The sequence below is a fragment of the Amblyomma maculatum genome, chromosome 2 (assembly GCF_055883805.1).
Source record: "Amblyomma maculatum isolate TAMU_Amacu chromosome 2, ASM5588380v1, whole genome shotgun sequence".
Lineage (NCBI taxonomy): Eukaryota > Metazoa > Arthropoda > Arachnida > Ixodida > Ixodidae > Amblyomma > Amblyomma maculatum.
This window is the reverse complement of record NC_139345.1, coordinates 176,714,273-176,741,341: the sequence shown is the minus strand read 5'-3', so window position 1 is coordinate 176,741,341 and position 27,069 is coordinate 176,714,273. Positions and strand designations below refer to the sequence as shown.

Sequence of the window (27,069 nt, the reverse complement as noted above, 5' to 3'; positions counted from 1 at the left end):
TTCGCAATTTTAAGTAGCACACATGCGGCGATTTCATTTTGTGGGAAGGTGTCGCCTCAGCCAGACGCATTTTACTATAACCAATTTTTACCAAAAACGTCTTTACTATACAGGGGGGAAAATGTACAGTTGTCTAAGAAGATGAACTGGGACTTCAGTTTCACTTTACTATATCCGAGTTTACTATAGTGGGGTTCTACTGTATATACTCCACGGTCTCCGTAATGCCACAAGTTGAACATTCTGGGGAGTCCACTTGTTCATTTAAATGGAAGTATTTGCACGAGGAAGCCACGTTTAAACGTAGTCTATGATAGATCAAGATTTGTGATGGTGCAGCATTTCACGCGGACCCGGAAATTACAGTATCCAATCTAGTCTTCTGAGACTCATGTTTCGGGTGCCTGGCCGGGCCCAGTAAGCTGCCATTGCACTCATAGAATGTGAAAGAAGACATGTGGTATCCGCTCTTGAAAAAGGCACAACTGTTCAGAGGCCACTGCTGAGAGCGCTGTTTGCTTCAGCATCTGCCTGTTATTAAAATAAATTCATTGTCCAGAATAATCCCGAAATCTATTATGTATTCACTCTACGTTAACGATCTCCAAATTGCATGCACATCATCAAACATATCAACGTGTGAGCGGCAGATACAGTTAACAATAAATAGGCTAGTTACATGGGCGGACAAAAATGGTTTCCAGTTTTCCCCACAGAAATCAGTGGTTGTCCTCTTCTCACTCAAATGAGGCTTACATACCGACCCTTACCTGCACCTAAAAGAAACTGTGCTACCCATCAAAGTTCAGTTCAGTTCAGTCATTCAGTCGTGTCCGACTCTTCGTGACCCTATGGACCATGTCACGCCACGATTTCCGGTCTCTCACTATCTTCCTAACATCACATAACTTCATCTGCAGTGCCTCGAGGATGCCATCTAACCATCGCGTTCGCTGCCTACCCCTTCTCCGGCGACCCTCAACCTTTCTCAACATCAAATCTTTCTCCAGCGACTCCTCTCTTCTCATCGGATGACCAAAGTAGCTGAGCTTTAACTTTAGAATTTGACCCTCCAATGAGCAGTCAGGGTTTATGGTCGACAGTATCGACTGATTTGATCTGCTGGCAGTCCAAGGAACTCTCAAGAGTCTTCGCCAGCACCACAGTTCAAACGCGTCAATTCTTCGGCGGTCAGCCTTTTTCACAGTCCAACTCTCGCATCCATACATCACAACTGGAAAGACCATGGCACGAGTTATACGGATCTTGGTTGGCAGACTAATGTTTCTGCTCTTTACTAGGCGGTCAAGGCTAACCATTGCTCTCTTTCCCAGAAGCAGGCGTCTCCTAATTTCATGGCTGCAGTCTCCTTCCGAGGTAATCTTGGAGCCCAAGAAGAGAAAATCTGTCACAGCTTCCACTTCTTGTCCCTTGATGCTCCAGGACTTGATAGGGCAAGACGCCATGATCTTTGTCTTTTTAATGTTCAGTTTAAGCCCAAACTTCTCACTCTCTTCTTGTACGCGCATCAGAAGTCTCTTGAGTTCCACTTCAATTTCTGCTATTAAAGTAGTATCATCCACATATCTAAGATTGTTGATAAGTTTTCCAGCAATCTTCACTCCAGCTGAAGACTCGTCCAGACCGGCCTTCCTCATGATGCACTCTGCATATAGGTTAAATAGGCAGGGCGACAGTATGCAGCCTTGCCTCACTCCTTTCTCGACCGGAAACCAATCAGTAAGACCATGCCCAGTTCTTACTGTGGCCTCTTGCCCTTCATACAGGTTCTTGAGAAGACAGATGAGGTGAATTGGAACTCCCATCTCTTGGAGAGCTTGCCACAATCTGCTGTGATCTATGCAGTCAAACGCTTTCGCATAATCAGTAAAGCAGAAGTAGATGGGTTTCTGGAACTCTCTTGCTTTTTCCAGAATCCAGCGAAGGTTGGCAATTTGGTCTTTAGTTCCTCTGCCCTTACGAAACCCAGCTTGCACGTCCGGAAGCTCCCGATCCACATACTGCTGCAGCCTACCTTGGAGGATTTTCAACATCACCTTGCTAGCATGCGAAATAAGCGCGATCGTGCGGTAGTTGGAACAATCTTTGGCACTGCCTTTCTTTGGAATAGGGATGTAAACTGACCTCCTCCAATCCTGTGGCCACTGCAGGGTTGTCCAAATCTTCTGACATAATGTATGCAGAATGTTAACAGCGTCATGGTTGAGGTTTTGAAGCAACTCAGCTGGAATGCCGTCAATTCCGCTAGCTTTGTTCTTAGCAAGGCTGGCTAAGGCCCATTCAACTTCACTCCTCAGGATGCCCGGCTCGAGATCAGTAATCACAACCGTCTTATGTTGGGTTTGCACATTCGGCTTCTTCTTGTACAGTTCTTCTGTGTATTCCTGCCACCTCTTCTTTATCTCTGAGGCTTCAGTGAGGTCCTTGCCTCGTTCGTCCTTTATCACGCCCAGCTTAGCACAGAAGCTTCCTTTGATATCTTTGATTGTCTTATACAGAGCTCTTGTGTTCCTTAATTGGCTGTTGTCCTCAACTGCTTGGCACTGTATGTTCAGGAAGGCATTCTTATCTCTCCTTGCTATTTTCTGAAAATCCGCATTGAGAACCTTGTATCTTTCTCTTTCCCCCATAACTTTTGCCATCCTCCTTTCCTAAGCTATTTGCAAAGCATCTTCAGATAACCAGTTTGCTTTCTTGCATTTCTTTTGCTTTGGAACTACCTTAGTAGCAACTTCTTGTATTATATCACGAACATCAGTCCACATCTCTTCGGGCTCTCTGTCTTCTAGATCTAATTCTTGAAATCGATTCCTCACTTCCACAGCAATCGATTCCTCACTTCCACAGCATATTCTAATGGAATTTGATCCAGAACATACCTAAAAGGCCTTCTAGTTTTCTGCGTTTTCCTCAATCGAAGCTTAATTTTGGCAACAAGAAGCTGATGATCGGTGCCACAATCGGCCCCAGGCCTTGTTTTTACTGCTTGTATAGCGCTTCTCCATCTCTGCCGGCAAAGAATATAATCGATCTGATTCCTGTACAGACTGTCCGGTGAAGTCCATGTGTACAGGCGCCTCTTGTGCCGTTGAAAATGAGTATTCGCTATGGTCAGGTTGTTTTCTTGACAAAACTCTACTAGCCTCTGCCCAGCTTCATTTGACTCACCAAGACCGAACTTGCCTATAATTCCGGATATTTCTTCACTCCCGACCTTAGCATTCCAGTCTCCTATGAGAAAAACGACGTCTGATGATGGGGTGCAGTCTAAAAGGCATTGTAGGTCCGCATAAAATCTCTCAACGTCAGCTTCTTAAGCAGTAGTGGTCGGTGCATAGACTTGGATAACAGTTATGTTGAAAGGGTGACCTTGGATCCGAAGTGAAATCATTCGGTCGTTTTTGGGGTTGTATCCTAGCACTGCTTTGCCCATTCTCCTGTTTACTATGAGAGCGACCCCATTCCTTCTCTTGGATTCGTGCCCACAGTAAAAGACATAATGGTCGCCGGAGTTAAATTCTCCCATTCCGGTCCACTTGAGCTCGCTGATACCCAAGATATCAATGTTCAATCTGTCCATTTCTCGCTTGACGACATCCAGTTTACCTTGCGTCATAGATCTTACATTCCATGTTGCTATGTGATATATCTCATTGCAACATCGGACTTTCCGGTCGCTTCCCAACACATCCACAACTGAGCGTCCTTTTGGCTTTAGCCCAGCCGCTTCATTCGTCCTGGAGCTACTAGGAATCGCCCTTTGTTCATCCCCAGTAACATGTGGGACGCCTTCCAATTTGGGGCACTCAACTTCCGGCGCCATATCATTAATGGTATTGTGACTGGCCATAGGGTTTTCTTGGCAGGAAATACTGGAGTGGGTTGCCATTACCTTCTCCAGTGAATCACATTTTGTCAGAACTCTCTGCCGTGACCTGTCTATCTTGGGTGGCCCTACACAGCAGAGCTCACGACTTCATCGAGTTTCGCAAGCCCCTCCGCCACGATGAAGCGAGCACAAATTTCTCGGTATTACTTTTGATAAAAAGCTAACCTTTCTACCTCACATAAACATTCTCAAAAAGAAAGCAGCACACTCATTAAACATACTTAAGATACTCTCAAGAAAACACTGGGGTTCTGACAGAGCTTGTCTTTTAAAAGTCTATCGGTCTGTAACCCGCTCTATGTTAGATTATGGATGTATAGTGTATCGGTCAGCGGGACTTTTTTATCTGAAACGGTTGAACCCAGTACACAACTTAGGTTTACGGCTCTCAACTGGTGCATATAGAACATCTCCTGTACATAGTATTTATATTGAAACAAATGAACCACCCCTCACAGACAGAAGAACAATGCTTACATGCGCATATGTACTCAAATTAAGGTCTCTGCCAAAACATGTCTGTCACCCCATAGTTACCCAGTGCCCATCTAGAACACTGTTTGAAACCAAACCTCAGACAATCAGACCAATAATTCTTCGTTTTCAACAGATATGCCAAGAATTAGACATACTTCATTCTCTTCCAAATATTGCCAGAAAATCCAGTCCACTGCCACCCTGGTACCATTTCCCTGCTGCACACGACATTGCACTTACACATTTCCGTGAGAAACAAACACCACATGAACACATACTACAGTAGTTCTTGGCACTAAATGAAATATACAGAGTTTACACAGAGTTCTGCACAGATGGGTCTAAAACAGAGTTCCATGTTGGAAGTGCTGTGATACAAAGAAAATGGGAAAAAATAGTAGTTACCGGAGTTCTCATCAATTTTCACAGCTGAATGTCGCGCTATTTTGTTAGCAGTAGAAAAAATATTAAAGACCGGTATTGAAAATAGCATCATTTATACCGATTCTCTCAGCGTTATCACAGCATTAAATCATAGAAACACTACAGACCCTCTAATCGGAGACATCATACATAATATAATAGCTGCAGAAACACAGGGACATACAATTAAAGTCTGTTGAGTACCAAGCCACGTTGGAATCAGCGAAAATGAAAGAGCTGATGCATGTGCCGCAGCAGCCTGTCGTACTAAAATACAGCCAGTCAACATACCACATAAAGATGTTCTAAGACTTGTAAAGAGAAAATTGAGAGTAAAATGGCAGACATCATGGAACAACGAAATAAATAATAAGTTACACCTTGTCAAACCGATCATTGAAGAATGGAAATCGTGCAGTCACCAAAAACGTTTCATCGAAGTCATTTTATGTCGTCTTCGCATCGGACACACTCATCTGACACATAGCTTCATTCTAAAGAAAGAAGACAGACCTCTGTGTCAAGGATATTGAGGTGAACTAACAATAAATCACATCCTACTTTCATGTACTAAACTAGAGAACTTGTGGAAAAGATATTTTACACATTCTTACACAGAACAGATCCCTCTTCATCTCAGCCTGCTGTTGGGAGAAGATGCACTGGTTGAAGTGAACAATGTTCTCCATTTCCTAAAGGATGCGAACCTTCTGAACAAACTTTAAAAAAAAGAAAAAAAAGATCAGTCCTTATTTACAAAATAAACATAAACCTTGTTCCTGGCGCATGATAGCCTGGGTTTCTTATGCGCCAAAAAACCCAATATACAATGCAATACAATGTTCATTTCATCGACCCCATAATGTTCAGGGATCCATGGAAATATGTTATTTTGTAGTCTTGGGCAGATGTAAGGAGCTCTTTGATGTTTAGTGCAAGAGCGTGGTAGGCGGTGTGGCATCGGAAACTCTCCAAAATTTGTAATGCTGGCTTTGACTCTGTGATTAGGCACCACTTTTGAGGTGTTTCCCCACAAGTTTAGCAAATCAATTCCCAAAGGGCAACAAACTCGGCAGCGGTTGGTAAAGAGTTATAGCTTAAAAGGAGCTGGAGGGTCATCTTCTGGCTCGGTATCAACGTGGCTGCAGTTGATACTTATGCTGATATTCTGGTATATAGTCTGATATTCTGACCAGATCTTGATGTAGGGGTTTCACAGCACAAAGACAAGTTCAAGAGAGGCGACACACAAACACTTAAGGCCCGTTAACACTTACGACTAGCAGCGGTCGCACGACTGTTTTGGTCGAAAAGCGACAGTCGCAAATGGTAGCATTGGTCGAAAAACAACTGCCGCGGGCTGATCAGGCACTGCTCGAATTTCCAGTCGTGCGTCTACTAGTCGCAAACCATGTCACCAATCAGCGAGGTCCCGGAAGTAGGTCATGCCTGCGCACATGCGGATGTCATCGCCAGCGGCAAATTGGAAATTGGTGGGAAGACAAGAAAATGGAGTACTCGACCGAGCACCTTCTCAATGCAATTAAAGAATACCCCTACCTTTTCAACCAACAGCACCCGGAATTCAAAGGCAGGGAGAAGAAGGATATGGCCTGGGAGGAGATTGGAAAGATATTCGGACTATCCGGTATGTACCAAGAACTTTTGAGAACTGGGATTTTCACGCAGGCGCAACATTCTGGAGAACGGGAAGAATTCAACTGCTCGTTAAGCTTTATATTGACACCATGGTGATTGACACCATCTATTCGTTGTCGGCGTTCTCCTGGAAACACGAGCGCGGCATGTGCACGGGCTCGCCTGAAAAAGCTGTGTCTGGCAAGCGGCTGCTACCGACGTTCGCTGTCGTCGCCCAGCAGCTCTCCTACTCCCAACTGTGCCTGATGTACTGAACCAGGCGAACCTGAGGCAGGTGGCACCGATAGCGCTCAAAAAGAGTTTTTCCAGGGGCTTTATCAATAAGATGTTATCATTAGCAGACCACCGACGCCGTCGTCATTGTTTCTGCGCTTAGTGCGCTGCAACTGCTCGCGGGGCCGCAGCGCACATCAAAACGGTGACGACATCCTCCTCCTCCTCACTTGAATATTAAACATGATGTTTTGCGGGCAAAATTAGAAGTATGCGGGACGAGTGCAAGGATGGCGCAAGCGTTTCGCTTCGAAGCAAATGGAAAAATCTCGCGAACGGCGTCATTCCCGGTGGTTCTCGTTCAGAATGAGAACAGAATGAGAAGGCGACAGTCGCAAGTGTGAACATCGGTAGTGGCGAGCTCCTCTCCTCAGGTCGCGCGACTGGTAGTTATGCGACCTCATCTAGTTGCAAGTGTGAATAGACCTTTACACTCTTGTCCTTGTCTTTATTTGCGCTATAAAACCCCTACTCAAGCTGAACTACCAACTCGCCCGACAGGAAGTTTTAATGACCAAGTCAGCGCCTGAGTAAGTTGCTTCAGCCCACTAATTGGCACCATCAATATTTTTCAGCATCCTTGGGACATGCAGGCACACCGAAGGTTTATCCACCTCCCATGGTAGTTAGGCAGGATGATACGAGGGAGCATAACCTGATGTGCTGATATGCCTCAGTGCACTGCTGGGTTGGTGAGCAGATAAATGGCCAACGTTGCAGTGGGTTTTGTGATAACTCAGCTTTCTTTGTAGTATGTTGTGTAGTCTCTGTGGTCTCTTCTTGGGCACTACAATGGTGAATATGTCATCACATTAATATTATTGATACTTACTTTATTAGTGCCTTTCTACTGCGAAAAAAAAAAGGTTATAATGGCGTACTTGTATGGACTGAATTTTTGGGAAAGAGAGGAAAAGATGTAGCTAGCTGCGTTGATCGAACGCTGGCAGGAGGACATATTTGTGGTTTGTGGCACACAGTGGTTGTCATTGTGCTGTGTGTTTGCAGATTCTGTCAGTGATTTTTTGTTCAACCATTATAATGACTGTTTCAATGCTGGAAAAAATTTGAAAAAATCATCTATACATGCAGTGGCCACTGTCATAAAATTAGTGCAGTGTTACGAATACCAGTTGAGGACCAGCCAGCGTGCTTTTCTGGCCAGAACTGTTTTCTGAAGTGTAAGCTCTATGTTGGGAGCATTTAAAAATCCAGAATGCAGCACACCCATCACTGGCAAGATTTGTAAAAAACATTTGCCTCAACCGGTAGTCATGTCTATAGAAAATGGGGAGGTGCCAGCGTAAAGAAATCCCTCAACCGAGGCAAAAACTCGGCCTTAGAGTGTGCAGTCACACTGTCCTCCTGCCTTGCCGCAGCCTTCATCACAACCCTCCTGCACAAGATTGGGGCTCACGTGAACCCCATCCTGCTTATTGAGAAGATCCCCGTTGGTCTGGACATCCCCCAGTTGCGGGACTCCCTGGTTAAGATCATGCGTGACTACAACCTGCAGGTGCGTGCATCTTCATTCCTCTCCATCCGGGTTGGATCAGACCTCTTCTTTGGCTCCACAAGGCACATGAGCAAGGTGGCCACACAAGTGGTACCTCCACGACTGCAGAAGCATGCTTTTAAACGTGACAGTGTTAAGTGCTCCATAAAATGAAAAATGGGGCGTCAGCGCGATGTCGAGAAAATACAGATTGGCTCAGAGGGGCATGATGCCAGAGCGAAGCACTTTTGCTCAAAAGAAAAATATATTGTTCAAGTGCTGCAATCGAACCTATATAATTGGCATCATGGTCAGGCATGCTACCTCTACACTGCCAAGGAATGCTTGAGGCAGACTTGACTGTCCTCACAGTTTTGTTTTTCTTGGCAGCAGCAGCTGGGAAAAATTTTGAAGAAGCTCCTGTGTAATGACAGCGCATAACAATGTGAAGGTCAGTTGAAATTGGGCAATACCAGAATGAGCTAATTCCTCAATCTCTGATGCTTTGGCTGATTTACACCAGCGGGTGGTGGACACAGACTAGCACACACACACATGATCATAAGAAAAAGCTTTCTTTCCTTTCTTCTTTTATTCTCTCAGGAATATAGTGCCCGTTTTTGTAAGAAACTGTTTGGCATTGGCAGAAACATCTCAAACCTTGAGGAGGTTAATTGAAGAGACGGGTATGGGAAGTAGGGTCAGTGATATCGGGCCACTGCATTTTAACGAAATGCATGGGGTCAGGTGCTCATAATTAGTTCTCGGGGCAGAATTTTCGATCGTAAAAGTTTGAAGCAAGCTGTTAGCAATGTGGTGGCCTGCCAACATAATGAGGGATGATGCGTGCCTGTGCAGATCTCTCTGCGCGAGGGCTGCAAGAAGATCCTGGTGTCTGACTGCATCGGCCTGTTGCAAAAGCTGCACCGACAGCAGAGCCGAGGCATCGCCATTGCCCGTGAGTGCCCTGTGATTCCTCCCTGCCTCTGCCCGTGCTGGGTGGTGTGTGTCATCAGGTCCGTACACCTGGAAAAACTCAGCTGATTCCTAAATAAAATGAGGAACAACACAGCGGTTACACTGGGACAGGCACTGCCCATTTCTTCTCGTGTCAGGGTTCATTCATGGCACCTGCATGGAGATTTATTGAGGCGCACTGATGTTTTTTTTTTCTTAAGGTTTACAAAATTTAGAACATCCTAAAGGTAGTTTTTGTGATCAGACTAATTGGAACCTCTTGTAGCTTATTTTGGGGCTTGTTCACGAAAGAAGCCAGGAATCTTACAAGCCATTGAAGACATATTGACTGTTATTACATGTTTTGAATAAGGGTTTCATTGATTAGATGAGGGCGTTAATCTAGAAATTACTATACAGTTGAACTCGGATATATCGAACTCGAAGGAATTCGCGAAATAGTTCGATATATCGATAATTCGATATACAGAAATCGGCTTGTGACGGCACTTACGATGCGAAAAAACTATACCTACCATATTTTTCGCGCAATCAACCCAATCCCATAATGAGCCCACCCTCCACTTTTGCACCCGAGAATTTGTAAAAAAAAAAAAAAAAGTGTTTGGCCAGCTCGCTAACATGCAAGCGATTCAGCGATCTCAGTGACAGAGCGAAAAATTTCTACCTTGTTGGAACTGCGTCTCTCTCGCCGCTCGAGCCACTGCGGCAGCTCAAAACAAGGTTTCTGTGTCGCCGCGGCAGAAATCGCGAGCGTTTTCGCTTGCATGTCGATGGCGTGCGCCACTCCGTTTCGGTCGTCTCATCCACAGCTCATTTCATGGCAGCGTGCCAAGCTGCTGCACAGCAGCGATAACGTCACAGCATGTTTATCTTTTGATAGCTCCTGCTGGGTGGCGGGGAGCGAACTTGACAGAGTGCCCGTGATGGCTTGATTGCACGAGCCTGGTTCGATTTATCACGCCGCGCTTGGGCAGGCGTAGTCTACTGCCACAAAATCATTGGAAAGCATGATAGCTAAATGCTGTTTGAAGCGATAAATGCTAAAGCCAGTGTCATGATCACAGCTGACTGCGTGCTTTCATTGATTCATACATGCAAGGATAAACGACTCCCACACAAACAAAAAATACAATTGCCGCTTCCTAACGTCCGCAACCGCCTTATCTTGCGTACAGCACAACGATAAAAATGAACGCCTCTCGCAAAAAAAAAAAAAAAAAAAAAGGAGAGAGAGAGAGAGAGGTCTGCCGTTTTTTAACGTCCACGGCATCAGCAACCTCCCCCTCCCCAACCTTCCCCTAATTCCAACTTCCCCTTCCCCCTGGTCACCAAGAGTGATGCCACAAAGGTAGCCAACATAAGACGTGACCAGTATCCCCACCCCAAAAAATAAACCATAGTCACCACCACCACCCCAGCCGCCATAGCCATGTCAGCCGCTGTGCTAAGTGGGTTCGCAACACACGCTGGAGAAAGCGTCCGACGTTCTCTCTGAAAACGGGCTGATCTGGCTTGGGGCATGCGTAGCGCGTGCTACTGCGAACGAAGGCCAGGAGAGAGGAAGGAGAGAAATAGCTCGGCAAAAGAATGGGCACACCCTTGCGTTTCGCTCTGTCGCGTTTTTCTCTTCTTGTTCCCACCGGTTCTCTCTGGTTTATTTGCGCACAAGGCTTGCAAACGACATGTGCTGGCGTGCGGGTAACGATAACCGCAGATGCGTGCGCCTTTGGGGAATGGGCGTGGCGCTGCCCTAGACCAGCCGTCCCCGAACTGTCCCGTCTCATCCCTTCTGCGTGTGGCTTGAAAACGTCACACGACAAACGGCCGAGGATGATGCGATCGTCTTTGGAAAAGGCACACTTTCCAATGCGTGGTGAGGAGTTCGATATATTTAACGACCGATAAAATTGAGTTCGATATATGACGCGGCTTTCCTATACCTTTACATGGGGTTTTCAAAGGGATATTTCGTGAGTTCGATATAACTAAAATTTGATATTCGAACCTGGATATATCGAACTCGAAGGGGATCACGAAATAGTTCGATATATCAATAATTCGATATACAAAAATCAGCTTGTGATGGCACTTACGATGCGAAAAAACGATACCGTATTTGTCGCGTAATCAACTCACTCGTATAATGAACCCGCCCTCCACTTTTGCACCCGAGAATTCGAAAAAAAAAATGCGTAAAGGCCAGCTCGCTCACATGCAAGCGACTGAGCGATCTCAGCGACGAGCGGCAGCGACAGAGCGAACATTTTCAAACTTGTTGGAACTGCGTCCCTTTCGCCGCTCGAGCCACCGCGGCAGCTCAAAACAATGTTTCTGTGTCACTGCGGCGGCAGAAATCGCGAGCATTTTTACTTGCATGTCGATGGCGCGCGTCAGTCCGTTTCGGTCGTCTCATCCACAGCTCATTGGCAGCGTGCCAAGATGCTGCGCAGCGATAACGTCAGGGCGCGTTTATCTTTTGATAGCTCCTGCGGTGGCAGGGAGCGAACTGGCAGAGTGCCCGTGATGGCTTGATTGCACAAGCCTGGTTCGATTTATCATGCCGCGCTTGGGGCGGGCATCATGATCGCAGCAGCTGACCGCGTGCTTTCGCTGATTCATACATGCAAAGATAAACGATTAAACAAAAAATAAAATAAAAATCCCCCCCAAAAAAAGAAAAAAACCTGCCGCTTCTTAACATCCGCAGCCGCCATATTTTACGCTACGGCGCGCGTACAGCACAACAATAAAAAAAAATGACTCTCGCAAAAAAAAAAAAAACAGAGGTGCCGCTTTTTAACATCCGTAGGCGCCATAGCCACGTAAGCCGCCGCGCCGCCGCACGCAGAGGGTTCGCAACACACGCTGGAGAAAGTGTCCGACGTCTGCTGAAAACGGGCTGAGCTGGCTTGGCGCATGCGTTGCGCGTGCTGAAGGAGAGAGATAGCTCGGCAAAAGAATGGGCACACCCACGCACATGGCTTGCAAACCTCATGTGTTGGCGCGCGCCTTTGGAAAATGGGCGCGGCGCTGCAAAGACCAGCCGTCGCCTCTCATTCCTTCCGTGCGTGGCTTGAAAACGTCACGTGGCAAACGGCCAAGCGTGATGTGATCGTCTTTGGGGAAGGCACACTTTCCAGTGCATGGTGCGGAGTTCGATCTATTGAACGACCGGTGAAATTGAGTTCGATATATGATGCGGCTTTCCTATACTTTTACATGGGATTTTCAAGGGGAGATTTCGTGAGTTCGATATAACCAAAATTCGATATATCTGGGTTCAATATAACCGGGTTCGAATGTATATAAGATAACTTCTTCCGGAAGCATATGAAAAGACAACCGCATGGCACCAGTGGGACCTGAACCCATGACCTCCATGAGTGGTATGTACTATACTTAACCAGCTGTGCCACAGTAGCAGCCTTCAGTACTTTTGAAGCGGTTCATGTTATGTGTGGCCAAACCTGAAGAGTTCTATTCAGCAGTGTCACATACACCCAACTGTAGCTGCGAACACGAAATGTCCTATTACTTTATAGATGGTGCATGACATAACATGTGACCAAAAACTGACATTTCTCTCTGCTTTCCTTGGGCTTAAAAACTGTTGGCTTATTGTGTACCCTACCATGCTCCTCAGCTGCCCTGTTCTTCTTCTCTCTTGCTGAGGACTGGGTGTCAGTGTTGAATGCATAAGTTTTCTTCTTGTGATTTATTTATTATTGCGTAGTTCAGAACTAGGAGCTAGTGGGGTGTTTCAGTTTATATAACACTCAAAAATCCCGGCACTCACTTTTTCTTTTTACGTCTGTCTCAAAATGCAAGGTTTGGCTTTCTTCAGTGAATATTATTTTGTGCGTACGAGTTTTTGGTCTTTTTTGTTTGTGAATGACTGCGCGATTTGGTAGTGATGCTCTGTCATGATTAGAAAATACATGAAGTTTATTTTGGCCTTCTCTTTTATTATGATCAGCTGTATTTAACATGCATTTAGATTGTGCTATAAAAACCATGCGGCAAAGAAGTTGTACAACTGTGACAAAACGTAGAAATGGCAGAATGAAATTTTGTCCTGTGAGACAAAAGCCCAAGTGGACATTTTGTTCTAAAGCATGGTTGTCACTTTCTGGTTGACTCAGCACTTAAAAGTCCACGGAAACGGCCCCCAAGAAACCACTGATAAACGTGTTCAGTGTGTAGAACACATCCTTTTGAGCATTAACGCAAAGTATAACTCCTTGGAACAAAGCCAGCGATTTATTATTAATTTTTAAAAACAGCGTTTTTTGAAATTCGCAGGCAGAGGGAATGTCTCTTGGCGGTGTCGCATGGAACTATTTCCTAATCCCGTGACGTCACGGGTCGGTTGACTGGCAAGGCTTGCTAGAAGCTGCCATTCGCTGCGGTCACTGCAACCATGACGTCACGAACACACTTCCGGTAGCTGCGAAAGTCGTCTGCTCGTGCGCTGCTCGAACTCTGTGCGAGCTGTTACAGTTCGCCGCCCTTATCGGTTATGTGGCCATTGCCCATTAAGTGCAACAACCGTAGCGACGCAGGGATCGGCAGAACGAAGCTGCATTTACAAATATCTTATTTATATAATGTGGTTTCAGGAGTATTGGAGTGTCGTCCGACGAGGCGTCAACAGCACGGTCAAGCACCGCACGATGGCAGCACCTCCTTGACCGCCGTAAACATCGCCGCTGTGGCCCCTCCTCCCGCATACCGTTCGCGAACCACACGGCGGATCGTTAGCACCGATGTCCGAAATAAAGCGTGCGAAAATTTGTTGGTGTCTGGAATATTGAGCCGAATATCAAGTATGAAGCCCTCGTGAGGATCGCTGACCAGCAGCAAATTGCTGGTAAGAGCGATAGCCGTGATACAAGCTAGTTTCTGCTCAAGCCAGCTGCCGCTGGTGCATTTCGGCTGATCCGATCTGCTCGTACTAGCTCTGCGATTAATGCGTCGGCAGAGTTAATCCTATAATTATTTTACTATGGCAGGATAGGAATCACTATAAGGCAGTTTCATAAGTAGACGATTTAGGACAGCGTTGATCATGTTCCAAAGCGTCGACCGCCGCGGCTTCGAAGCGAAATAATAGGCCTAGCGACGACTAGGGACGGTCACGCACGGCGCCGGCGCTCGCACGTTCCACCCCCGCGGTAATTGTGTAACGTAGCTCAGCCTGCTCGCGGCATCCTGTGCTGCAAGCGTTGCAAACTCGTGTACTTTCATAGCTAAGGCCGCGTATTTTTTGGCGTTCTGCTCAGCAACAAGCCGTTCAAACGATACTGTAGGCACGACAAGGCTTCAGTACGCAGTCGCTGCACTGTCGGCCGTAATCGAAGACGTCGGGCGGCACCATAATCTATACATCGATCTTTAAACGTGATACAGTGGGCAAATGAATACCTTTGTGAAGCAGACCCGCTCGTACGTTTCGCGCACTCGGGCGCCGACGAGTAGCTTCCGTCAACAGACGCCGTCATAACCTCGGTTAACGACGCAAACCGAGGTCGTCAAGCTCGGTTTGCGGTAACCGCGGTTAGTGGTGCAACCATGGTTTGGTCCGCCGTGTAACATAGGATAACTACCGGTTCGCGGTTACATTAACCGTCGCTGCGCGAACTGGCGAACTCCTCAGGCGTGTGCAAGCGAGGACGGGTTGGCGGAGTACGCCAGCGAGCGAGCTAGCGGCAACCGGAAGTTCGTCGAAGTGACGTATGTCTGGGCGGAGCTTTGAACTTGCTTGTATTCTTTGTTTTTTTATGGCTCCCTTCGACGTACGAGTTGAGAGGGAAAATTGGAAGGGTCATTTTTAATCGCCGATATCTCTGGTGTTGCAGAAGCTAGATCGAAAATTTTTGCGGGAGAATGATGGGTGGTTCAATAACTATCAGTGTTATGGCGTTGTTTACCCTTCTTGGTGACCCCTTTCTGGGGACCTTTAAGGGGAGATGCTACTCGAAGGCATTTTTTTCTATTTGACTTAGATCAATGAAACTCTGACTAATAATTCAGATTTTCATGCTGATTTCAAATCTATAACTAGTTTTATTGTAAGTTGCATAGTCTTTTTTTTTTCTGTTCAGTGACAATTTGTAAAATATACACTCTTTTGTCCCCTCTGTCATACTAAACTTCCATAAGCACACATCATTGATGGCTTATTTTGATGTATATAAACTGTAGAGTGCCAAAAACTAATAATAAAGTACATATAAAGTATGCTCATGACGTGAAAAATTTGAACCTGGCAAGTCTACATTTTCAAGACATCACCATGTGGTAATTAATTTTTTTCTAAATATCTGATCAGTATTTATTCTTGAAAGAGATAATTGCACTCCTCATAATTCAGAAAAAATGTATGCAAAATTTCATTGAGATATGAGAATCAGATGTACCAAAAACCAGAAGGGCAAACTCAGACAATTGCCCAAAATTGCATTTTGAGAAAAACGCATTTTAAGTTAAAATGGCATGTTTATTTTAAAAAAGAGAGCTCCAATTCATATCAAACTTTGGCAAAAAAAGAAGGAAATTGTCCATAAAGCAGCCACTGCCACTAGAAACTTCCTGCAGCATATTTCGCTTCCTCGCGACTCTTGCGAGTGGACTCCAACATGTGCTTTTTTACTTCAATGTGCGGCGATTTGCTCTTGCTTCCGCAGCCAGCTTCAAGGACATTTGTTTCTGCCTTGTTATTTCTCTGGATGTGCCAAGCTATGATGCATTGGCTTGTGGAGTCCAATAATTGAGGAAAATCGCACTAGCTGCTTGTATCCAAATCCTATTCGGTCGCTTCAGCGAAGGTGGCGGTGCCGCGCGACCTGTTTTTGAAGCAGCGAGCCGGTGGTCGCTCTTCGCATCGCGGGCGATCGCATTGGTTTGGAGCGTGGAGATGCGAGCAAAAAATTAATATTTTTGCTATTCCTAGAAGTGCAAATCAAAATGCTGTTTGACAAAGCAAATATGTTCCTGCGACGGAGCAAATGTGTAAAAAGCATCGTTTTGGTTGCTGGGCTGAAATAGACGTTTTGTCTTGGCGACCCACGTAGATTCTGAGCGATGTATTTTATTGAGGCAAAAAGCCACGTCGTCAGTGAATTCATGCTCGCGAATCACAATAAATTTAGGCTCAATATCATGCCATTGCAGCTGCACGAAAGCACACCAAGCTGATATGAAACGTAATGTGATATCTTTTAAAGCGGACGTGCAAGAGAGGGAGCCCTTTCTCTCATTATTAACCGCCTATATTTCTTTGCCTGCATCTGTTCTTTACGGCTGTCGTTCAGGTTTAGTTTATTCTGAGTCATCACCACGAGGTTAATTGAAAAAAAAAAAAAATAAAACCAAAGGATAAGATTATAACCATGGCTTCCTGGCCGCACCACATAGACATAATATGAAATGCGCAGATTTCTCAGATGTATTTTCATTTTTTCGGCAGGGTGAGCAATGGGAGCAATATATTTGAAATGCGCTAACTGTTCAGTTTTATTTTAATTTTTCGGGTGGGGTGAGCAATGGGTCTGAACAAATGCAACCATTTCTTTGCAGATGTCTTCTCCCTAGTTGATCACGTGCTTTTCTTCCAGCGCAAAGAACACACATCGAGTGTTAATTGCGGCTGTTTCATTGTACTCTAATGGCCGTTTCACCATTGTTTCCAACAGTAGCATATATTTGCTTCTTAGACTGCCTCGTATACGCTGAAAACAAACAAGCTACGAACGTTTATTGTGAAACTAGTGTAGCCAAACTCAGCTTCGTATTTATGATTGATATGACTTACTGCTGCTTCTCTAAATGCCAAATCTCACATAAACGAAGCCACAACAGCAAGAAGCAGACCCGCTTGTCAAAACATGTGCTAAATGGCAGCGGCGTTATCACCGACTAAGTTGCCATATCGTGCTGCTGCCACGCCACCTATAGGAGCTGGAACGATTGAGTAGAACAGGTCACCACAGCAGCTTTGACAATGACGGCGAAGCTTTCATCCGAGCTCCCGCTGTCAATCTCTGCTCGCATCCTTGCTCGCGTCCCTGCACGTCGCAACTCGCCGCGATCAGTATGTTGTGGGAAGGGCACTTTGCGGGCAGGCAGAGTTCTCACAGAGTAGTTCAAGAAAGAAAAACACTTTATTTACACAGAGCAGTTCAAGGAACGAAGCGAGTCAACGCTTTGCAGCCGGTTCCTGGACACAGGAAGTCCTGAACGCTGGCTAGTTGGGCAAATCGCGCCGCTCACAAGAACATTCAGCACTGTCCAGTCAGTAATGACAGACGACACCGCATTGCAGGCTATTTCCTCACCTTAAAAATACCGAATCTTTTTTTCTGAGCTTCTGAAACGCTGGAGGGATCGGCGTCGGTTCCACTAGGCTTCACTGCCACGGGTTTTGTCACTGAACGAGCCTTCGTTTTCGATTTTCGCCAACGCCCTCTATATTTGTGAACAGTGCGGTGTTTCACTGCTCGATGACTGCGCTGGTTCGATTGCGCTTCATCCATGATGAAGATAAAGTTGCCAGTGATTCTTACTCTGAAACGCACCTTGACGTAGCATAGAGCCAGCAAGTGGGCTTTGCCACATGCGTGCGCACGGCGGCCAATGGTGACTCCCGATTCGTACCACGTGATTTAAAAACCAGTTACAGCGCTCCAAAAAGACTACAAAAGCATGCTCTTTTTTTTATTATTTTTTGCGCTGTAGATTGCGGGCAACTATGGTGATTGGGAGAATGTGGCTTGGCTGATCTCCTTACGTGATCTGCAGCGGCGAGGAACTGCGCCATGCCAGCCGCGGGACGCTCGAAAGTGTGTAGTTTCAGTCATTTAACACCCACTATGTGCTCTTTAAACACAATTTCAGCCCATTTCCCGTTTAAACTCAACTTTGATTTTTATTTTCATGAAAGTAGAGACACTAAACTGCTAAAACAAATAAAAACAAAAAATCAGTCATTTTTTTAAAAACCCGCGTTTTTCAACCCGCATCTCTCCTTAATGAGAGTATTGCATATCATGTGGTCTACATTCTGATGACAGCGATGGGCTGCCACTTCACTGTCATGGAAACCAAAGCATGATTCTTTCATGGTATTGCATCAATGGTTGCTTGTTATGCTTCTAAAAGTTATTTGTTTCCTTACAAGTAGTGAAAGGAACTACATACTGTACCAAGCAACAACCCTAAGATGGTGATACGTCTGAGCAGACAGTGCTATACGCTGTTTGACGGCACTTATCTATCAAGTGGAGCCTGGTAATCTGCAACTGTATCAGAGTTCGCAGCTCACTGCCCCGAAAGTCACAACTGTGGTATTAAATTCTAAAGGCACCATTCTCTTACCACATTCCTCACTCCAGCGTTTTCTATACAGGGCGTGTCAGGTACAGTCTAGCCCAGTTATAACGAAGTCGGCAGGAGTTGGAAATTGCTTCGCTACATCCACTATTTCGTTGTATCTGGACTATGAAAAAAAAGACATATTTGAGTAAATTGTTTTATCAACGCTGGACGAAATAGTCCAGCGTTCCCTGAACACGTTTTGCAAGTGCGGTTTAGGATTGCGGCCTCCATATTGTCCAACTGCAAACCGAAGTTCTGCTCTGAACTTCTGAGGCACATGCAATATCATTCTTCTTCACATTTCGGCACACTTCATCTAGAATGGTGCACTTCCTCTTCAAAGGCAACATATTCCTCTTGCCCGTTGAGGTGCTGGGGTTCACGAGACTCAGCATTGCCGAGAAATCGAAGGGTCGCATCCGAGAAAGGGTTAACTGAGTGGGTGCGTTGTCTAAAAATTGTCCAGGAAAAGTCAGGGGTCACAAGATATCAAAAGTAAGAGGCAGAACAAGGCAGGAAGGCGTAATTGCATCGGCAAGAGAAGCGCATACAGAGATGCACAAAAGCAGAGGAAACACTCTCGCTTCTCTCTCTCTCTCCCGTGATGATTTCTTCCTGATTCTCTTTCTCTCCCAGGCCCCCAAAACCAAGTGGAGAGAAATTCAGGAACCGCGATTCGCCAAGTCGATTGCTGCTCCATGACGTCTCCAAAAATTGCCGTTTATTTTCTTACTTTTGGCAACTGACTCAATGGCATGACGGGACGTCAAGCCAAGCAATGCAGTGAAGCAACCTTTCACTGCGCCGGAGTGCAGACGACGCCACGAATGCAGCCGTCAGCCAAATTTTTTTTTTTGTACAGAAATTTGCCTGAATGTGTAAAAATCTCCTGATTGATACATTTTTTTTCACTTGGTACAAAATCACTTCGCTATATTTGCTGACGTGCACTGATTCACTTCATTAGAACTGGACCCAAATTGTATTAAAAATGCAAAAATGGGAATGGGAAATAGATCTTCCTTCGTTATAACCATCATTTCGCTATAAGTGACTTCGCTGTAACCGGGCTAGACTGTATTTCAGAACAGACTTTATAGATGGCACATCATCATGTACTCTACAGTTGCAGATAATTTTTTGCTGGAGGTAAGCGTAACAGATTTTGGCTGCAGCTACCAGCTGCAGACGCCACAATAATTCGAAGATCGCTACGTTCGTAAAGGTCGCCCGGTACTTCATTTTCAAGGTACAAAAGGAATTTGCGGCTGCCACGAGTTACTTAGGCACTACTGTTTCTCACAAGAAACAGCATTGTTGGCATTGGGACATTATGGCATTAGTGCATGGTGCCAGAATACATCAGTTGCACTCAAGGTATCAAAGATGGGCACCTTGGGAAGTCTACGAGGTCCCTCGCCAAGAAGGAGCAGGTTGATGAGGGTCATGTTCTTTATGAGGGCCTGCGGTACAAGCGTGCATGTGCGTACATGCATGCGCTCACGCGTGCGCCTCTTTTGAAGCAAATAGTACTAGGTCAATGGTTTATTTGCACTGTACCTTCTTTGTTTCAGGCTGAGACAACCTAACAAGAAGGCAGTGATGGGTTCATGTTGAGTGATGCTACTGACTATTAAAGTGATCATTGCTGTAGTAAATCCTTGATTATATGAATCTCATAGGGTCAGGAAAATTATTGGCCTGTACCGAAATTCGTACTGTAAGGGACAAAGAAATCCTTGTGCAAAAGCACAGAAAATAGATTGCCGCAGGTCTGCTAGAGCTGATGGGATTAATTTATGGCTGCATGCTGCTACCACTGCTCCCTGTGTGTACCACCTGAGTAGTGGTCACAATGTCAGTGATGTATGGGAGCTCTGCATCACTGCTCTTGGTACTTAGCTCACAGCTTGTTTATTTGTATAATCGGCAGTAGTGCAAGAAAGTGTGCAGAACACGCAAAATTCTGCCCTTTATATGAAGTACGCTGCAGCCCTAGGAAATTTATTATCATCAGCCAAGCTGTACCTCCTGCATGGCAAAAGCCTGGCAAAACCCAGTCCTGTGCCAGCTGCATCCACTTGACCCTTGTGAACTTCTTAACCTCATCCGCGACCATCAGTTATCCTCTCTTCGCACTACATCCTGTGCCCATGTCAATGTCTTTTTGATTTTCATTAGAATGTCATGAACTTGAGTTAGATTTCTCTGGTCCACTTTGCACACTTCCTATCTCTTAATGTTACACCTACCATTTTCTGTTCCATAGCTCTCTGCATTGTCCTTCACCTAATTAAAACCTTTTTTGCTAGCCTCATTAAAAACTTAGTTCTATCAACTATGATCATACGGTTGAGATTCTGCTGTGCTACCAATCTTTACTCTAGCAACCTCTGATTGGAGTGCATGGGGTTCTTTTCATGCAGATGATCAGCTCTGTCATGCCTGCAATCGCCGGATACTTTCCAAAGGCAAGTTGCTCGCTGGAATTTCAGCAAACAACAACAAGCTTCAAAAAATCCACAACTACAGTGCCTAGTGGTGGGTCTAACGAATGACAAGCAGCACATGGCCTAAGGAGAGAGCAGAGGGAAAAGTAGAAACAGACAACACAGGGCTGATATCAGTGCTCTCTTGTCCTCTTCTCCTCCCTCGGCTCTCTTCTTAGGCCATTGTGCTGTTTGTCGTTCATCATGCAAAATCAACTCGCCCAACAGCTTGTGCTTTCAAGTGTGCCTGATTCCACATTATTTCCGGCTCTTAGTAATGGCCAGCCCTTTCCCAATTTTGAAGAACAGTGATTTTTGGAAGTGATACCTTGTAACGTGTTTGCTTCTATTATGAATTCCACCGTATGTGCTTAGTACCTCCTCTTCACGCATTATTGAAAAGAAAAAACGAGAAGTGTCCTTAGAGGACAAAAAATATAATTGCAACCTTTAGTGACCCTCTCTCTTGGTATCACTTTTACATTTTCTAGTATATATAAACGCTTTGAATCTGTTAAGCACGTCAAGTTTGTGTATTGCCTCTACACAGTTAATGACTGTCCCCACACTGCCCTTCTGGGTGTTCATAAAGAGCTTTTGGAAATAGCAGAAAAATCTCGAATTTGAGCACAGTCATGGCTCTGCAAGTAACATAATTTCCTTCTTAATTTTTTCCGTAAATGTGCTCCTGATTTTAGTTTTCAATTCATTACATCCTCTCCTCACTACTTGAAAAGAAACTGGCAAACATAGCTGTCTAGTGGGTGGAATGAAGTTGTCTGTAATAGCTTTCTAGCGGGCAGTTGCAGTACTTGTGAATTCTAAAATGCTTCCTCTCGGCGACAGACCTGCTCAAGCAGGGGTGTCTGATAAGCTTGTGACATGTTGCTTCTATGGCCACTAATCACATTTCTAAGAAGTGGCTTGTTGTAGTTGGCATGCATGTGGTCACTTGCTCTTTTGTTATACCCCTGTCACACGAACACTTTCGATCATCATTGAACTCAATCTGCATTCAACCCAATGCAGATCGAGGTTGTCACACGGCAACTTTTAAGTGCAATCGAACTCGAACCTGCTTGACTTTAAGCTGCTTCCTCAATCGCTGTTGAGATTTCAAGCACACTCGAAAGCGGTCGTCGACATCCTCGTCATCAGCAAGTTCTAAAATTTGAAAACAGATAACAGTGATAGAACCGCAAATAATAACAGATAAATGTATTTAAAGGCATAATAGAACATTTTTAAAACATTGTTAGACATTCGTAGAGCATTAAGCATGTTTATATTAGGCTAATTTTATAATCTCTAAACCACTGTCCACCGCTTGTAAAGATGGCATCGCGTCGGCACAGAAACTGTGGAGCGAAAGAGAAACTGCAGTTACCTGAGGCGCCAAAAGTGAAATGATGCTGTGTACGCTGAAATCTCACAATCATTACCCCCAATCTCGCATTTCCTTTTGAGACTCATTGCGACTGACGGCAGACGACAGCAGACGACAGACCACCGTGCTTTAGCTGTCGGCAGAAGAGCGTCACCTAGCACACATGAAGGAAATTTCTCAATGCTCATTGAAAACGCCCGTGTAGCACCGGATGCTTCAATCCTTCTTGAAAGCCTCAATGCAGATCAAGTTCAGCGAGGATCGGCCGGAAGTGGTCATGTGACAGAGGTATTAGACGTGCTAAAGCAGCTCAGAGCTAGCACTTGTCCTTGGAGCGAGGACGGGTGAGTTTGACGACCTCCGAGTAGCTGGCCTAGCGAGCTGTAACTGTAGGAGAAAGGTTGACGCTGGCTTTTTGCTGCCTCCACAGATGTGCGCCACATGGAAGATGTGGTGGTGTTCTTCTGTAAACATGCGTTCCACAGCAACTGCCTGCCCAGCCTACCCGTAAGTGTTCTCGCACAGCTGTGCTTTGTTGTATTATTTTCTTCTCATTTATTTACGCACCTGGTTGGCTCTAAGAGGAATTACTTGAGGAGAGGGGATTTAAAGCACAGATTCATTGAATGTGAATAGGCAGTTCCTCCTCTATTGAGACAAAGCATTGACTCACACTGGACCCTTTCTAAGTGAAAGTCCAAGTGGGGCCTTATCATTTGTCTCGGTCATTATGCACCGCTCTTCGAAGCAGCACCTGTGTTGTTGCAACGTTCCCGTATTGTTCGTTCATCTCACACTTGAAATCTTCCTCCAGGCTGGATTTTTTCCAGAGTAGCACAGTTATCCAGAGATTACCAGCTGTGGGAGCTTTATGATGGAGCACTTGAGCACTTCGATTCTTGAGCTTTTCCGAAGAAAATTAACTATGAAAGAATAAAACTTTGCAGTTACTAATCATGTTCTTCATGAAGGTGCACTTTTTACTTCTGCCGTGCAACTTCCCTAGTTCTTTGAGCAAAATGGATCGGGGTTGTGCATGAAACCACCTCTGTGTAGCAGCCGGGGGAAGGCTTATTTTCATTTTATGAAACTTCTATGCTGCTAGTTTGGTTAAAACCTGTGAATTATGTCTGCAGATGTGCAGTCTATGCAGTGCTGACAAGAGAGCGCACAGCCTAGGTGCCTGATGGTCTGGGGGGATGCCATGGCCACCACCCTTGCCGGTGGCTGAGGACCCCTCCTCAACTGCCATGCCGACTGCCAAAGTGCCCTTCAGGGCGAAGGGGAATAGGAGAAAGGGGAGTGCACATACTTGTTAATAAAAATTTATGCCGTCCAAAATAAATGTGCTTCTGAGGAGAATGTCACAATGCTCCCTATAGCTGCCTATAGCTATTCCCCTTCAGGGCGAAGGGGAATAGGAGAAAGGGGAGTGCACATATTTGTTAATAAAAATTTATGCCGTCCAAAATAAATGTGCTTCTGAGGAGAATGTCACAATGCTCCCTATAGCTGCCATGTGACTGCGAAAAATGGAACACCCGAGGAGCGTGAACTGTGTTACCCAGGGCCAGCTGCTGTATTGAAAGTGTTAGTGTGCTGGACAAATAGGCACACATATATTCACATGTCAGTATTTTTTGGGGAGGGACACCTGTGGCTGTGGTGGAAGAGACCAATGGCAGCCACATTGAGAACTGGGGCCGCATAGCTCACAGTCGTTAGTTTAATGTTGCATGGCTGTGTGCTGTACCACCACTCTACTGCATCTGTGGCAAGGAGCCTCAGAGGGCACTAGCCATGGGCAGACAGAAAGGAGTTGGAAGTACATGCAAAGGCAAATATTGAAAGAACAGGCACTTTGCAGCAGCCGCTGAAACGACTGCTGCGGAACTGTATGTAGTGCTGCAAATTATCACTCTTCTGCAATGCTCTAGGTTGTGCTAGTCACCTTTTGTGCCTTTCTCTAGATGTTTTCTCGCCGCCAATGAATTGAGCATTTGTCGGTATTGTGGAGTTAGTAGATCGACGACCGCTGAGCACGATTGTTGCTATCGCCACCACCGAGTTGTTCAGTTCTTTTGCGGAAGCAATTCAGCCCAATAAAAAGTTGATTCCTATGAAGATCAAGTCTTCTCATTTGTTGCCAATGGCATTGTCACCACTATGTGACATCATGTGGAGGTGCTGCCCTTTGATATCCGGCCTAACCCTTCAAGCAGACTTCATCGTTACCGCCGCACTGAGAGAACAGCTTGCAGGTCACCAAGCCAGCCGCAGACTTCAAGGGCTCCAACCCGAACACGGTCTTCTGCCGTACCCTGTTCGACACCGAAAGATGTCAACTTTGGCAAAGGCCCAGTCAACAGCGCCAGTTGTCTTTGTACAGCCATGGGAGCCCCCCATCTTCCAAGGACTGCCCACTGAAGATGCGGAAGACTAGATGAACCTTTTCCACCATCTGGCAGAATTCAGTGGCTGGAACGACGCTGTGAAACTCGGGCAAGTTTATTTTGCTCTTCAGGGACCTGCGGCAGTTTGGTTCGAAAATCACGAGACTTCTTTGAAGGATTGGGAGACATTCAAAGCGGATTTTTTGATGGCCTTTGCAAGTTCCGTCCAAAAAGAAAGGGCTCAAGCCCTCCTGCAATCAAGAATTCAGCTCCCAAATGAGCCTGTCCTGGCTTATGTTGAAATGAAGCATCGTCCCTTCCACCACGGCCATCCCAGCATGGCAAAGCATACCAAGGTGAACCTGTTGATAAGCGGTGTGAAAGATCAGCTATATGGAGGTCTTCTTTGCCAGCCGCTAAAGACTGGCAGAATTCTGCCAGGAAGCATCAAATATCAAAAAGACCTTAGAAGCAAGAAAGCGACTCTACAACCAGCCTCTTGAAACGCTGTCTGCAAGCCACTAAGACACCACACCGACAAGTGGAGATAACCTCCGTGAGATCTGTCAAGTCGTTCGTGAAGATATACTACGCCGACTCCTGCCGTCGCTAGCGCAGCCTCAAGTTGCATCACTCACGGACGTCATCCATGAGGAAGTCCAGGTTAATGTACAAAGCTCCCCCTGTCCTTTCTTCCTATCGCTCCCCTCTCTACTTCCCCGCGCTATCCTCTCCCTATCCCCTTTTCCTTCCCGCCGGCCGCAGCTCAAGTGCTTCAGTTATTTTAGATAGCAGTTGCCGCGGCCGGCAGTGCTCTTTTCCTTCTTTTTGATTATTTAAAAAAAAAATAAATCAACCACTACCACCACCACCAAGTCCAGCGAGCATTGGGCGTTCCTCAGGCGACGTCTCCGACAGCTCAAACGCAAGAAGCAACAGGCATGAATTACGCTGCTGCATTATGACGTCCTAGGCCCCGACGTGACCTTCCAAGCCCTCGCCGCTACCGTACGTCCTGTTCCCTAAAGCCGCCCCTTGGCCCCCGCTCGCCAAGCCTGCGAATGACCCTCGAGCCCAGAAAATGTGACGCCTGGAGGACTTCTAACAACCGACCACTCTGGCATTGTGGTGAGCTGGACACATCTTTTGTCACTGTCCGTACAGGCTTACCGGCCTGCGTGGGTTCGCCATCGACGCCCCACGACCCCGTCCTGGCGAGCGACCACAGCAAATCGACGACTTGCGAAGGAGAGAGCACGCGTCGCCAAGTCGTCTGTCACGCTCCCCATCGCCGTTCAGGTACTGCTTTGCGTCGCCGAGAGGAAGCTGCGCGCAAGGAAGGTCTCCTAGCCCGCGCAGGGAAAGCTAGAGATTAGGTAAACCTTTGGAGGTGAGGTTGATTCACGGCGAAAACACGAAGATCCTCCGCCGACGACGAGGGATGACCACGCAGCCACTAAATCGCCGCTCCACATAACACCACCGGACTCCAAGTTGACGCCGCCGCCCATCGAATTCGTGACAACGGTGTGCCCCGGCCGTGACCGTGGCAAACGACGAAGCCGAGATCGAACACCTAAGCCAACATGCAATACGAGGACACGAACAAGTGACATCGAAGTTGCTGTCGATGGCCGCACGGTACCGCCTTTGTGAACACCGGAGCCGACTATTCGGTTATCAGTGGAGGTTATGGCCCGCTAATCTGTACTGCTGGTGATAACCTCATTACGCCGTCGGGGCGATGCACCGCAAGGGTTAAATGGACATACCCTACCAGCTTTGTCGTCCTACAGCAGTGCTCGCGCTACTTGATTTGGGGTATGGAATTTCTGGATGAACATCGGACGACCATTGACCTTCGCTCAAAATTTTGAGCGAAGGTCGAGGATTGCCCGATGGTCATATCGAGAGCTTGATGAGTTAACTCATCAAGCTCTCGACGAACACACCTGCTACGTGAACTTCGACGCATCATGTCGCTCTCAACGCCCTCGACGGAGGATTAACCGTACCGCCCCGATCATGCATCATCGTCCCTGTGGGTACAAAAGAAGTCGGAATCGTTGAAGGGGTCGTCGAACGAAACACCGAGTTGTTACTGGATAGAGGACTTCGCCCATTCCCGGAATGGACAAGCTCAGGTTCAGGTAACCAGCCCCAGTAAAAAAAAATCAATGGGTCCAATTGGGAAGACCAGTCAGATT

General features: G+C 46.1%; 1 protein-coding gene across 2 annotated transcripts in view; it reads left to right on the top strand.

The window, feature by feature from the left end:
- The window catches only part of lt (vacuolar protein sorting-associated protein light), a 101,239-nt gene extending 76,666 nt beyond the window's left edge, over positions 1-24,573 (top strand). Inside the window, exons 18-22 of one of the 2 annotated variants that reach the window (XM_084595538.1) lie at positions 8,122-8,258; positions 9,096-9,195; positions 21,020-21,064; positions 22,900-22,976; positions 23,606-24,573. In XM_084595538.1, the coding sequence (XP_084451664.1) occupies positions 8,122-8,258; positions 9,096-9,195; positions 21,020-21,064; positions 22,900-22,976; positions 23,606-23,656 (410 nt within the window). In that variant the 3' untranslated portion in view covers positions 23,657-24,573. The remainder of the gene's footprint in view (positions 1-8,121; positions 8,259-9,095; positions 9,196-21,019; positions 21,065-22,899; positions 22,977-23,605) is intronic. The other variant, XM_084595537.1, reaches the window with a different exon arrangement.
- Positions 24,574-27,069: the final 2,496 nt, after the last annotated feature.